Source organism: Equus caballus, chromosome 8, assembly GCF_041296265.1.
Source record: "Equus caballus isolate H_3958 breed thoroughbred chromosome 8, TB-T2T, whole genome shotgun sequence".
Classification (NCBI taxonomy): domain Eukaryota; kingdom Metazoa; phylum Chordata; class Mammalia; order Perissodactyla; family Equidae; genus Equus; species Equus caballus.
Genome location: NC_091691.1, coordinates 13,746,016 through 13,760,002, shown reverse-complemented (window position 1 = coordinate 13,760,002; position 13,987 = coordinate 13,746,016). Strand labels below are relative to the sequence as shown.

At 55.6% G+C, this 13,987-nt stretch overlaps 1 protein-coding gene across 5 annotated transcripts in view; it reads left to right on the top strand.

Annotated features, from left to right (window-relative positions):
- ACACB (acetyl-CoA carboxylase beta) overlaps window positions 1–9,390 on the top strand; it is a 101,289-nt gene extending 91,899 nt beyond the window's left edge. For all 5 annotated transcript variants that reach the window (XM_001496930.5, XM_023646975.2, XM_070275318.1 and 2 more), the window contains 8 exons: window positions 995–1,091; window positions 1,650–1,785; window positions 2,810–2,987; window positions 4,421–4,533; window positions 5,728–5,882; window positions 6,480–6,650; window positions 6,763–6,899; window positions 7,557–9,390. In XM_001496930.5, the coding sequence (XP_001496980.3) occupies window positions 995–1,091; window positions 1,650–1,785; window positions 2,810–2,987; window positions 4,421–4,533; window positions 5,728–5,882; window positions 6,480–6,650; window positions 6,763–6,899; window positions 7,557–7,683 (1,114 nt within the window). In that variant the 3' untranslated portion in view covers window positions 7,684–9,390. The remainder of the gene's footprint in view (window positions 1–994; window positions 1,092–1,649; window positions 1,786–2,809; window positions 2,988–4,420; window positions 4,534–5,727; window positions 5,883–6,479; window positions 6,651–6,762; window positions 6,900–7,556) is intronic.
- Window positions 9,391–13,987: the final 4,597 nt, after the last annotated feature.

Below are 13,987 nucleotides of genomic sequence, written 5' to 3'. Positions count from 1 at the left end.
CTCTCTGGGCCTTCACATCCTCACCTGTAAAACGGGGATGATGAGTCCACCCCCGGAGGATTGTTGTGCTGATTGCATATGTTGAGCACTTAAAATATCATAAATCCCGCGCAAGTGGTGGCGCCTGCTATTACTGTCGTCATTATTTACCTCCTGGTCAGTAACTAAGTATTAAAATACTAAATGCTAAGCCTAGTATTGGCACTTAGTCACTTGTCCGTAAGTGTTTGATTTTAAAAACTCCTTTTTAAACCAGAGGTGAAATCTACTCCTCTTTCCGCTCGGAAGCCCTTCCCTTGTTCGAAGAGCGCTGTGCCCCCACCTGCCTCGTGGGGCTGTTGGGAGAGCAAATGAGAGCGATCCAGTAATGCACCCAGCACAGGGCGGCCGGGAGCAAGCCGCAGCGGTTACTGGTGTCACGGCGTCCCCTGAGCTGATGCCTCTTCAGGCTCGGCATCCTTTAATCCTTGGCAAATGCGACTTGGTCCTAGACCTGCGCTGTCCAGTGTGGTAGCTGCTGGCCACATAGGACAATTCAAACTGAAATGAGTCCAAAGGAAAGAGGATGACATGCTCAGTTCCTCCGTTGCCCTTACCACATTTCAAGTGCTCAGTAGCCACATGCCATTCGCAGCTGCTCAGACGGAGAACATGGCCAGCATCCCAGAAAGTTCTAGTGGACAGCACTGCTTCTGTTCTGCAGGGGCCTGACCCTGCCCCGCCCCGACAGCCGTTGCCCCCAGAAGGTGTCTGACGGGCCCTTTCCGGCTGCCGGCTTGTCCAGAGGCTCGTACTGCTTTCGAGCTACTTCCGTGCCTCCCAGTGAAATAAGCTGTCAGAGTAAAACCAGCGTTCTCCTCTGCACACCCTCATCCTGGCCATGGCGCCCACTCCCAGAATGCCCGTGGAATGTCAGCCAGGGCCGGTTGACCCTGTGCCTGGACCCTGCAGGGGTGCCACTCAGCGCCTGGCTCACCTCTACTCCGCCTTGCAGGCTGGGGGGCATTCCCGTCGGAGTGATCGCTGTGGAGACGCGGATGGTGGAGGTGGTGGTGCCTGCAGACCCTGCCAACCTGGATTCCGAGGCCAAGGTGAGGGGGCCGGGGTCTGGGGCTGTGGTTCCACCAGCTCGGCCGACGAGAGTGGGTCCTGGGTGGTCGCACGCCTGCCTTTCCAGCTCAGAGGCTTGGAGGAGTCCTTGGCCCTGGGGGCCTTGTAGCCATTTCTCTGGTGGCGCTCTCTCCGTGGGGTACGTGATGTTCCACACTGTCTTCCTTCCTCCTCAGAGGCTGACAGGTGTCTGGGAACCCCTCCTGCCTTTCGCCCCTGCCCCGTTGCTGTTTCTAGTGTGGGCCACAGCACACACTGGGAGGAGCTCAGAAGTCAGAGGGTGGGTCCTGGGACTGGCTATGCCGCTGACGCAGTGTGGCCTCCACTAGCTTGGGGCACCTCTGAGCCTGTGAATAGGGCAACAAGAACCTCCCTGGGCTGCAGCGTGAGGGTCAAGCGGGGCCCTTAGCCCAGCTTTGGGCCCTCCTGAGCCCTGGCTCTGGTGTTGGTGGCAACACGGGTCAGATTGCCCACCAGTCGCCGTGTCCTGGGGCCGCTCTTGCACACATGGTTCTGATCCAGGCTCCTCTGTGTTCCAGATAATCCAGCAGGCGGGCCAGGTGTGGTTCCCAGACTCGGCCTACAAGACCGCCCAGGCCATCAAGGATTTCAACCAGGAGAAGTTGCCCCTGATGATCTTTGCCAACTGGAGGGGCTTCTCCGGTGGCATGAAAGGTAAAGCCACCTTTCCCGTGGGTGCCCTGAAGCTGTGGGGTCAGTGCCCAGGACAGGCAGCCCCCTCGGGTGGCGATGCCATTTTTCTATGTATGGTCTCCTCGTCCTCTTAGCCAAGCTCCCCCACAGCCCTGAGGACGGGAGCAGTTCAGGTAACGTCGGCCCATTTTGCAGATGAGGAACTGAGGGTTCCCGGTGTGGCTGCCGGAGGTCACGCTGTGAGTGGCAGGACAGCGGGGGCAGCCCGGCAGTCACCTCCCAGCTTGGTAAGATGAGGAGAAGGTGCTTCTGACCCCACAGTGGTGCGAGTGCTTTTTAAGCCACCGAGCACACTGCGGGATACAGGGGCGCTCAGTGGGATGTTGAGCAAAGAGCCAGACTGGAAGGCGGGCAGGCCTGTGGTGAATCCTGGCTAACTGGGTGACCTCTCTGAGCCTCAGTTTCCCCCTTCTGTGAAGGGGGTAAGAATAGGACCAACCTCAGAGGGTTGAGGTGAGGATTAGATGAGCTGATTGCTGGCCCCTGGCGTTCCCTCTCAGTGTGGTTATGGGGATTTTATTACTGCATTATTGTTAGCACGGAGCGTGCCTGGTGCTTGGAGGGGTGCATCTTGGTGATGAGTGAGGGCCGTGCTGCCTGCTGGCAGAAGCGAAGGGCCTGGGTTATTGTTGGGGCGGGCTCCGTGTGTAGAGATGGCGGGACAGGCAGGGCCACTCAGGGCGTCCCAGAGTCAGGGCCGAGGGAATCGTAGAGATCATTTCTTTCTGTGCCTCTTTTTCCTGATGGGGACACTGAGGCCCAGGCAGGGAGAGTGACTTGTCCTAGGTCGCACGGACACTTAGCACGCCATCTGTGCATGGGCCGGCTCCTGCCTCCCGGCCCAGTGCTCTTTCTATGGCTCTGTGAGGCCTCCCAGCCGAACACACTCTCCCAGGACCCCCAGGACGACGAAGGCTGTAGCTTTGCATGTGGACGCGTCCTGGGTCCTGAAGACACCTCGCTGGGTGGCTGCTTGGTTTTTCAGACATGTACGACCAGGTGGTGAAGTTTGGCGCCTACATCGTGGACGGCCTCAGGCAGTACAGACAGCCCATCCTCATCTATATCCCGCCCTACGCGGAGCTCCGGGGAGGCTCCTGGGTGGTCCTGGACTCCACCATCAACCCCCTGTGCATAGAGATGTACGCGGACAAAGAGAGCAGGTGGGTATGTCGGGCTCATCCTGGCTTAGCTTTTTCTTGTTCTCACTCCCAGTCCTGAGCACATTCTCCCTCTGAGCCACTGGCCGGGGAGAATAGGGGTGTCCTGAGTTTCTGAAAGATGGGGACTCTCCAGTTCTACCGATCTGAAGCTAGTATCCCGTGTGTGATTGAATTTTCTCAGTAGAGTTCCTGGCTGGAGCCCAGAAGTGGCGGAGGAGTTGTCTGTTTTTTCATAATTTATACTCACCTGTTTCCCAAGGAAGTTTTCAATCAAAAAATAAGGAAGACCACAGCACCTGAGCTTCCTGGCAGCAAGGATGAAAACAGAAATATGAGCAGACAGCTAGTTCTCACTAGACTCTGAGTCTACCCCAAAGCTATGAGTTCCCGTAGGGGCTGTGTTTCGTTCATTTTTATAACCCAGGGCCTGACTCCTAGTGGGTGGTTGGGAAACGCTGGCCGACGGATGACTGAATGAATACTTGCATGAGAGGATACCAGTTCTTCAGGGGAGAGAAACCTTCTTGACATTTTTTTAGGAGGAATTTATCTCAGGAGCTCCTACAGAAAGGATGATGACAATAATACTTGCAACACAGTGTTTGAATGCCTTCAAAGTGAAGACCAGGCTCCAGGCTGTGCAGGCTGAAAAGCCTTCAAGAGTAGTTCTGCCCCAGATGTAGGCACCCTTTCTGTGTCCACTCCCTTATTCATTCATTCATTCAATGAATATTTATTGAGTACCTTCCGTGTACCAGGCATTATGCCAGGCATTGTGATATTATGCAAATGAACCAAACCTGTCTAAGTGCCTTCTTTTGCACCTAGACCCTTATGGGAGGCTGTGAGGTCAGTCCAGGAAGACTCAGGATGGGACCTCGAATGGGGTCATCATTAACTTTTCACTCTGGCCACCGGGAAGCTCAGAGCCACAGATAGTATTCCTCAGGGCTTCCAAGCTGTGGAAAGAAAAGGAGTAGGGAGAGACTGAGGGGTGAGAGAGAGGGTTGGAAATGGGAGGGCAGCTCACATGGGACCATGTTGGGCTCCTCACTGAGCCTTTGTGAGCTTTAAGGAAATCAGAAGTAGTACCCTGGCTCTAGGAGAGCAGAAGTTAGGAGTCAGAAAGGACTGTGGCTGAAGAGAGGATGGTTATGCTGCGCCAGAGAAAGTCATAGTCTCTTGTGGCTGAAAGGGCTCTCCAGAGCTGAGAACACTGTACTTTAAAAAGTTGGCTCAGTCCCTCATTTTCTGGATGTAGGAACAGATGATCAGAGAGAGGGTGTGACTTGCCCAAGGTCACACAGTGAGTCAACGAAAGAGCTGAGAACGGACCCCCAGATTTCCTGACTCTCTTGCCCCCACCCCGTGTCTCCTGGCTGTTGCTCACTAGAGGACACCACACACCTACCCCCTGCCACTTCTATTTTCAGGGGGGGTGTTCTGGAGCCGGAGGGAACAGTGGAGATTAAGTTCCGAAAGAAAGATCTGATAAAGGCCATGAGAAGGATCGACCCAGCTTACAAGAAGCTCACGGAACAGCTAGGTGAGAGGGTCTGCAGTGCGTCACCTCCCAGAGGTCAAAGGAGCCCAGCCCGCTCCATTGTTGGAGGTTTCTAGCAGGTCCAACGTCAAATGAAGACGGGGCTGGCCCCGTGGTGTAGTGGTTAGGTTCACACGCTCCACTTCAGTACCCTGGGGTCTGCAGGGTTCAGATCCCAGATGCAGACCTATGCACTGCTCATCAAGCCGTGCTGTGGCAGTGGCCCATATACAAAAGTAGAGGAAGATTGGCGCAGATGTCAGTTCAGTGACAATCTTCCTCAAGCAAAAAGAGGAAGATTGGTACAGCTGTTAGCTCAGGGCCAACCTTCCTCACCAAAAAAAAAAATAAAGTGAAGACATACCAAAACACAGCTACAAAAATTGCGAGATATTTTAAATGTTCACATACAGCAAATAAACCTGTTTAACATTAAAAAATGTATACGATACCTTAATGAATTTATTTCTCAGCACACACAGAATATACAATTGAAGCATTTGGGGCCAACAGGGAACATCAGAATTTTCATAACAAAATGTCCTTTTAAAACTTCCAATTAGACATAAAAGTCTTTTACTCGTTTTGTTGGCGTGAGAGCTTTGTTTCTTGTAACCTTAGATGGAATTCTCTTTAAAAGTCCACACTAGGTGGCAATGTCTCTACAACTGTGCTACTCACAAGATTTAAGGTGACGATGATGAAGATGATGACGTGTGTGTGATTTCCTTGGTTTGGTCTCAGGGTAATGCAGGTTTCACAGAATGGGTTGGAAAGTGTTCCCTCTTTCTATTTTCTGTTTTGCTGTATTGGCGTGATTTCTTTAAATCTTTGATAGGCGGTTTCTAACTACAAATTCAACTCCTTTATTGCACATAGGACTGTTCAGGTTCTGTTTCCTCTCGCGCAGCTTTGGTAGTTTGTATATTTCAAGGAATTTGTGTATTTCGTTAAGTTGTAGAATTGGCTTAGAGTTGTTTATAATGTACCCTTATTGCTTGTTACAATATTTGTGAAAAGCAGTAACCGGCGGTATCCTACACACGCAGTGGGTCTGATAACGTGGCGCAAGTTGAACGTTGCATGTTGAATGCTGGCGAGTGCGTGCCTGAGGCCACAGGAGCAGTGTGCTTTAGGGGCTGTTGGAGGGCCGCTCAGGCCCGTCCTGCAGACCCTGGTTGGTGCCCTTGCCCGCAGCAATGTCCGAGCTCTCCGACAAGGACCGCAAAGACCTGGAGGGGCAGCTGAAGGCCCGGGAGGACCTGCTGCTGCCCATCTACCACCAGGTGGCAGTGCAGTTTGCCGACCTCCACGACACGCCGGGTAGGATGCTGGAGAAGGGCGTCATCTCGGTAAGAGAGTGTGCATGACCCTCCTAAGGTCACCTGGTTTCCAACACGGGGGTCGAATGCTGCATGTTTGAATCTCCTGGGCAGCTTTAGAAGATCCCAGGGCCCAGGCGGTCTCCAGAGCAATTCACTCAGAGTATCTGGGGGTGGGAGCCAGGCGTTGGTATTTTTTTTTAAACCCCCGAGAGGTTCCAACAGGCAGCAAGGTTTGGGAACCACTCTATAACCTCTGTGTGTGTTTGTAACCGCTGGGCCAGATTTGAGAACCATTGTTCCTGCCCTGCATTCACCTGCCACTGACCATCACAACCCCACCCTATCACCCCATCCCCAAGAGGACATCCCCCAAGCCCCCGCCACACCTGTGTCCAGTGCTCCTTGCCAGTTGGCCTAAACCCTGCATGCCTCTGGTGAGCCAGTCTGGAGTCCTGGTGAAGTCCCGGCTCTGCCAACAGCCTGGCAGGTGCCTTCACCGCCCTGAGCCTCAGCTTCCGCTTGTGGAATGATCGGAGCCTGTGCCCAGGGCAGGGCCCGCGCCAGGAAGCATATTCCCTCTCGTCCCTCACTTTCCGGGGACTCAGGCCTGGGGCTTGTCTGCAGGACATCCTGGAGTGGAAGACCTCACGCACCTTCCTGTACTGGCGTCTGCGCCGCCTCCTGCTGGAGGACCAGGTCAGGCAGGAGATCCTGCGGGCCAGCAGCGAGCTGAGCCACGTGCACATCCAGTCCATGTTGCGCCGCTGGTTCGTGGAGACGGAGGGGGCAGTCAAGGTGGGCCTGGGGCCGAGAGGGGGCAGGTGGGCGGGCGGGGGCTGTGGGGGGCCAAGGGCTGGCACACCCAGCAGCGGGGTCCCTCTCTGAGGCAGCCCCGCGCCCTCCCCAGGCCTACCTGTGGGACAACAACCAGATGGTGGTACAGTGGCTGGAGCAGCACTGGCAGGTGGGCGACGGCCTGCGTTCCACCATCCGCGAGAACATCAAGTACCTGAAGCGAGACTTTGTCCTCAAGACCATCCGAGGGTGAGTGGACACCCCGCCCACCTGGACTTAGTGGCCTCCAGCCGCCTGACCCCAGAGTGGCCCCTCCATTCCGCCATGATGCCCGGTCCCCGGCTTGGACTCAGCCCCTTGTGCTGAGGTCCCCAGCCCTGCCCCAGCAAGAAGCCCACGACTCCCCGATCTCCCAGGGATGCTATGAGGGTGTGCGATCATTTCAACTCATGATCCTTTGGAATGTATTGGGCAACTCGTCCAAGGTCACAGCTGAGCATGTTTGGCTAGAGAACCACATTCCAAACTACTCGGCCTCAGCTGCTGGCTCCCCTTCAGCATCAGCCTTTCCAGACGGTCTGCTCCGCCTTCCCACGGGGTCTCCTGTGAGGGAGATAGTGAGCACGTGGGACCCCACCTGGGGGATGGGGCTGAGGTTCAGGGGAGGTGCCGTGTCTCAGGTCACACCGCTGGTAACCAGTAGGGTCCGCTGTCGTTCCTCGAGGTGTTCTGGTCCCCAGGCTCTGTTCCCTCCTGCTCCCCACACCATCACCCGAGTGGTGACCACAGCAGGAAGGGATTTGGGAGCTCTGGGTCGTTGCCTGCCCAGGAACGTGACGCGGCCCAGCACAGGCATTTTTGGGGGTCAGAGGGATGACCCCACCCCACCTTTCCCCTCCCCTGCAGCCTCGTTCAGGAAAACCCCGAGGTGGCTGTGGACTGCGTGGTGTACATGAGCCAGCACATCAGCCCGGCTGAGCGGGCCCAGATCGTTCACCTCCTGTCCACCATGGACAGCCCAGCCTCCACCTGACCCCGGCCCCCCTGGCCACTCGCAGGACCACGGGCAAGAGGCTGACTGCAGGCCCCCACCAGGACCTCAGGGGTTTGCTTTTTAAAAAAATTCCTGGGCATTTCTGCAGGGCTGTTGGCCGCCAGCTCACTCCTGTCTTAATAAAAGGCTTAGGAGTGCCCCTCCAGCAGAAGTCGCCTCTCTCCATCGCTGGGAAGTTTGTTGTGTTCTGTCTCTTCGGACAACGTCTGCGCTGCATCGCTGAATCCATTTAACCCCAACATCCCAGTCTCCTCTTGCTTTCCTGGGCCCGGCCTGTGGGATCCAGGTGTTCTCTTAGGCTCGTTTTATATCAGGTCACAGAATCTTTTATTTTCTCACTCTGAGGCCAGGTCTTGATGTAAGCATCTTATATACTTCAGCAGAAGAAACAGGCCAAGGAAAGAAATATAGGGATGAGACGAGGAGAAAACCCTATTCTTCTGATAATGCTTACTCAGATGCTGCGCGTCACCCAGGGAAAAGGGTATGATAGATTTTTTATTAAGGGAATAAAATGACATTTTGTTCCCCAAGTGAATCCCTAGGGCATCACTGGGAGTGTCCCGTTGGCAGAGATTCTCTTTGGGAATGGGAAAGCAGAAGGAGCAGAGTTGCCCAGCCCTAAGTGCCGGGGCGTTGGGACACTGCTGCGTGGCTCACAGCCCTCTGCCCGTCTCTTCCTCTGAGAACAAGGGCCAGCCCCCTCCCCCAGCGTCACTCTCCCGCTGGGGCTGGGAGTCAGAGTTCAAACTCACGGCCCAGCTCGCTCACGAGTGTCACCACTGTGATTGCCACCACCCTCCTTGGAGGGCTCCTTCGAGTCACCTCACCTCTTGCCTTGATGACTGTGGCGGGATCCCACCCAGAGGAGCTGAGCTGTTGGTTCCCAAGGACTGGACCCCGAGGACCACATCGATTTGCTCAGGGAGGCCCACCAGCTCCCAGCTCTGAAGGTGGCACAAGTCAGGGCCTGGGATTCTCCTGGCCCCATCCATCTGTCCCTGGGTGCCACTGGGGGGGGTGGGGCGGGGGGGAGGGTGGCGGGCAGGTTGGCCACCCCTGGTGCTGTGATGGGCAGTTTGTCTGAGACACCAAACGTTACACCTGGCCAACTTGGAGACCAACGAGGTCACCCAGGGAGGCCCCCAGAAGCCGGAATGCTTGAGGATGTCTGAGTTAAAAAAAAAAAAAAAAGAAAGAAAGAAAGTCTGGGGGCTGGCCCCGTGGCCGAGCGGTTAAGTTCTCGCGCTCCGCTGCAGGCGGCCCAGTGTTTTGTTGGTTCGAATCCTGGGCAAGGACGTGGCACTGCTCATCAAACCACGCTGAGGCAGCGTCCCACATGCCACAACTAGAAGGACCCACAACCAAGAATATACAACTGTGTACCGGGGGGCTTTGGGGAGAAAAAGGAAAAAAAAAAAAATCTGGCCCTCAGCCAATGACAGCCCTGGCAAATGAAGGTGGCGTGGGGGCAGTGAGGGATGGGAGAAAGACACATTAGCCCTTGTCCCATCCCAGGGCCACTCGGGGGGAATCCATGCTGCTCTGGGAACCAAATGTTTTCCGTGTGTCGGAGGCCCTTTTGGGTTTGGAGGGAAAGACGAGTCAAAGAGGAGCCACTGTCGGGGAACGGTGGGCGGAGGAACCTGCTGGGAGATGTGTGGAATAAATTATTTTTTAAAGGAAGCACATTGGCTTTGACTTATTATCTGGACCAGGAAAGGGAGGCCGCCTCTCTGGGGGAGACCCTGGAGCTCGCCATCCTCCTGCAACAGCTGAGGCCTTGAGCAAGCCCCATCCCAGGAGGTCGCAGCTCTGGTTGGAGTTCGCATCCCCACGGCCACGGGTGGGCTCCCTAGTCCTTTCAGCTGGATTTCAAACATGGACACGAGCTGCCGTCTGCCGGCTGGTGACACTGAGGTCTGCCTGTGGCGGCCCCCTGGAAGTACCTTCCCCGACGGGCCCACTTTCCTGCCCTGGGGGACTTAGTGCAGTGGCCTGCAGGGAAGGGAGAAAGGATCAGAGGCCGTGATGGGCAGCTGGGGTCCAAGCTGGACCACTGGCCTCCCCCCAGTGCAGCCCTCATGAGTCACTTCCTGAGTTTTCTGCAGCCAAGCGTGCATGCAGAACAACAGAGCTGTGCTGAGGTGAAGTGGCCAGCCGTGTGGCCAGTGAGAGAAGCTCCAGCCTTGCAGTGCACGTGGCCCCAGCCAAGTACTTTGATCAACTGCTTATTGAGCAGGTAGTATGTGCCAAGCACCGTGTGAGGACAGTGTGCTGGGGACATCCAGGGTCCCCAACAGGTAGAAACTGCAAGGTTAACCATAGCGGGAGCTCAGGGGTCATGACTAGTCAAAACTGCCTGTTCAATCGCAGATGCACAGGGTCTCTTGTACTGTAACGTCCTGTGTCTTTCAGAGACAAGTCTACTGGTCAGGGTCCCTGTGATAGGAACTCGGTAGAGGAGGGAACTAGGATCACCTACAGAGACCACAGAAAGGCTCCCCAGATGACCCCTGTGCACAGAAAAGGCTCCTCTGCACCCAACTAGTGTGGACAGAGCCCCCCCCACCACCTTCTGGGCATTGCCCAGGCAGCTGATCCCTGAGCCACACCGAGGCTCTGCCAGTTGTCTGCCCTCCATGACGCATCCTCTGCTCAGCAGCCAGAGGATCTTCCCAAGTGCCCCTTTGCTGCTCCAAGTGCCCCCAGGACAAAACTCTCACTTGATCCCGTAAGGCCTGGCCTGACCCACTCCCGGATCCCACGTCCCTCCCACCAAGTCTGTCATCACTCGTTAACCAGACCAATCTGGTCCGGGTGAGCCATGACCGTTTCTCCTGCCAAAAACACTCTTCCCCCTTGTTCTTTGCCTGGCTGACTCCTACTCATCCCTCAAAACCCAACTCAAACGGTGCTTCCTCTGGGCAGGCTTCCCAGACCACCTCTCCAGTGAATTGGGAGCCTCTCCTCTGTGGTCCCACAGCCCCCGTGCTCCCCCTTTTGTGTGATGTATATGAAACATGAATTTTTAAGTGAAATGTGTACTAGGGGTCCCTAGACCCTTCTGACCGCTGAGTTAAGGATGGATTTTGGAGAGCAATCTACTGACAGAGAGGTGGACCCCTTCTGGAAGGTGAGATGAGAGGCCATGTCTGGTGATGGTCTGTATCTTGTGATACCCTGAGCCGTGCAGCATATCTCCAGGTGGTGGCGTGGGCAGGAAGCACAGGCCAAGAGCCTAGAAGTAAGTTTTAAATTTTTTATTGTAAAATACGCGTAACATAAAACCTACCATTTTAACCGTTTTTAAGTGTATGATTCAGTGGCATTAAGTATATTCACATTGTTGTGCCATCATCATCACCATCCGTCTCCCGAACTGTTCTGTCACCTCAAACTGAAACTCTGTCCCCATTAAACACTAACTCTCCACTCCCCCTTGCCTCCAGCCCCTGGCGGCCATTTACTTTCTGTCTCTATGAATTTGACTGCTCCAGGGGCCTCATAGAAATGGTGGAATCGTGCAGTATTTGTCTTTTTGTGACTGGCTTGTTGCACTTAGCGTAATGTCCTCAAAGTTCATCCGTGTTGTAGCAGGTGTCAGAATTTCCTTCCTTTCTGAGGCTGAATGACATTCTGTTGAATGTTCTTAGTCTACTGTCTTAGTCTGTTCCGGCTGCTATAACAAAATGTCACAGGCTGGGTGGCTCGTAAATAGCAGACATTCGTTGCTCACGGTTCTGGAGGCCGGAAGTCCGAGCGCGGGCTGCTGACGTGGGTGAGGGCCCTCTGCCGGGTCGCAGACTTCTCGCTGTGTCCTCACGTGGCTGACGGGGTGAGGGAGGTCAATGGACCATCTTTTGTAACAGCTCTAATCCCATCATGAGGGCTCCCGCATCAGGTAGTCACCTCTCAAAGGCTCCCAGATGCTGTCACCTCTGCATTTCAACACGTGAATTTTGGAGGGACGCAAACATTCAGACCACAGCACCCACCTTTGTTCACCCGCTCTTCCATCGGTGGACTCTTAGGTTGCTTCCACCTTTTGGCTATTGTGAATAATGCAGCTACGAACACGGATGTGCAAATATCTCTTCGAGTCCTTGCTTTCACTTCCTTTGGGTCTATACCCACACGTTTAATTGCTGGATCCTATGGCAATTCTATGGCTAATTTTTTGAGGACCCGCCGTACTGTTTTGCGTAGGGGCCACCCCATTTTACATTCCCGCAACAGTGCGGCTCACATCCTCGCCAACACTTAACTGTTTCTTCGTTTGTTTTTATAGTAGCCAAATGAATGAGTGGAGCCTAGAAGTAATTTTGACTCAAAAGTCTTTGACCCTTTTTGCTTTCATCTCCCAAACATCGTGGGCGGGATATGCAGACCTCATGGGCGAGCCTTTCCGTCTGTCCGCCTCCCGCTCCCCTCACCCACTCAGCTGTCCTGGCTCCCACACCTCCCTCCCTCCTGCCCCTGAAGTTGCCCACGTTTCAGCTGCCAGTTGGTCTTTGTCCTGCGACCCCTGGACTCGGGGCTGTGACGCCAGAGACGGAAGGTCCGGCACCCACACCCACAAGAAGGATGGTGTCGGTGCAACCAGCATCGTCCAGCGGAGGCCATGCCTGGCTCCACGGCATCCCCGACTCCCGACCATACCTTTTATCCCCTTCCCTAAACCTGCACCCACTGCCCTTCAGGAGAGAACGCCACGCCAGGCAGTGTGGGGCCGTAGGAGGGGCACCTGCAGACCTGGGGTTCAGTCCCAGCTGCCTGGCCTCGGAGATGGGTGCTCCTCTTTAAACCAGCAAGGGGACATGCCAGCTGAGCCCTCTGTGAGTGAAGAGACCGCGGAGAAGCAGGGCATCGTCGGAATCCCATCTCTACCCCTTACCAGTCACGGGTAAGCTATTCAGCCTCAGTTTCCTATTCTGTAAAATGGGGATGTGTCTGTTTTCTATGGCCGCTGTAACAATTAGCACCAACTTAGTGGCTTCAAAGCAACACAGATTTGTTACCTCACTGTTCTGGAGGTCAGAAGTCCAGAATGGGTCTCACGGGGCTAAAATCAGGGTGCTGGCAGGGCTGTGGTCCTTCTGCAGGCTCTGGGGGGACATCCCTTTGCTTGCCTTCTCCAGCTTCTAGAGTTGCGGCTCCATCTTCAAAGCTGACCCTCCCGCCTCCCACTGTGCTCAGGAGGATCCTGTGATCATGTGGGGCCCACCTGGAGAATCCAGGGGCCCTGCCTAGCTTAAGGGCAGTTGGTTAGCAACCTTCATTCCATCCTCTATGTTAATTCCTCCTCGTATAACTTAGTCACAGGCTCTGGGACGTGGCCACCATTGGGGGCCATTATTCTGCCTTCCAAGGGGGACCGTGACAGCTTTACCACGGAGAGAGGACGAGTAAATGGGATAAGCCATGTCACGGTGCACATAGCGCGGAGGAAGCCCGTTTCACGCATTAGCGAGGGTCGCTGTGATCTTTGTTGGTAGAAAGTGGATGATTTCCCACGGAGGGGAAGAAGAGCTGCACGACCAGCATCTCTGGGCCTCCGCTATCTCGTCTGGGAGACGGGACCATCACTGACTGTGCGGTGGTGGTTCTGTTTCAGGGAGATGTTCCTGACGAGCGTCTAACCCGGTGCGGCACGTGGCGGGTGCTCAGGGGGTCCCCCGTTAGTTACCCAGCTTCAGGGAGAAGCTCCGTGAAGCCTCATTCCTCTGGTCTCTCCTTCCTGCCGCGTCTGGCATCGGCGTGGCCCCTGTGCGGGGGGCGCTGGTGTGACCAGAACTCTCGCCTACAGCTGTGCCTCTGTGACCTTGGCGTTTTTGCCTTGACTCTCTGCATACCTGGCCCCACCTGCCTGTGTAAGGCATGGCTGTCAGACCCAAGGAAGGGCTCCCCAGTCCACCACCACGTGGTGACTCGCCTGCTCAGGCTTCCTCCTCCCAGCCCTTCGCCCCTGTCCCGTAGCTTTTATAAGGTCCTCGGGGTGACGTTCATTGGCTGTGACCAACACAGCCTGCCTCGCTCGCCCCCCCCAACCCCAACTCATCACTGGGGGTGGCCGGGGGCTGTGATGCTCTCTTTAGCCAGGCCTGGGACACAGGGCCACCCTGGAGCCAAGTCGAGGAGGGGTGCTGGGGAGAGAAAGGCAGCCCTGGCTGGCTGCAGGCACCCTCCCCTGCCGGCTGCCTGGTCTCCACTGAGGGGGAGCCCTTTCAGCCCTGCCCGATGCCCCCCACAGCCCCGTCACCCCCCACGCTCCCTTCCTCGC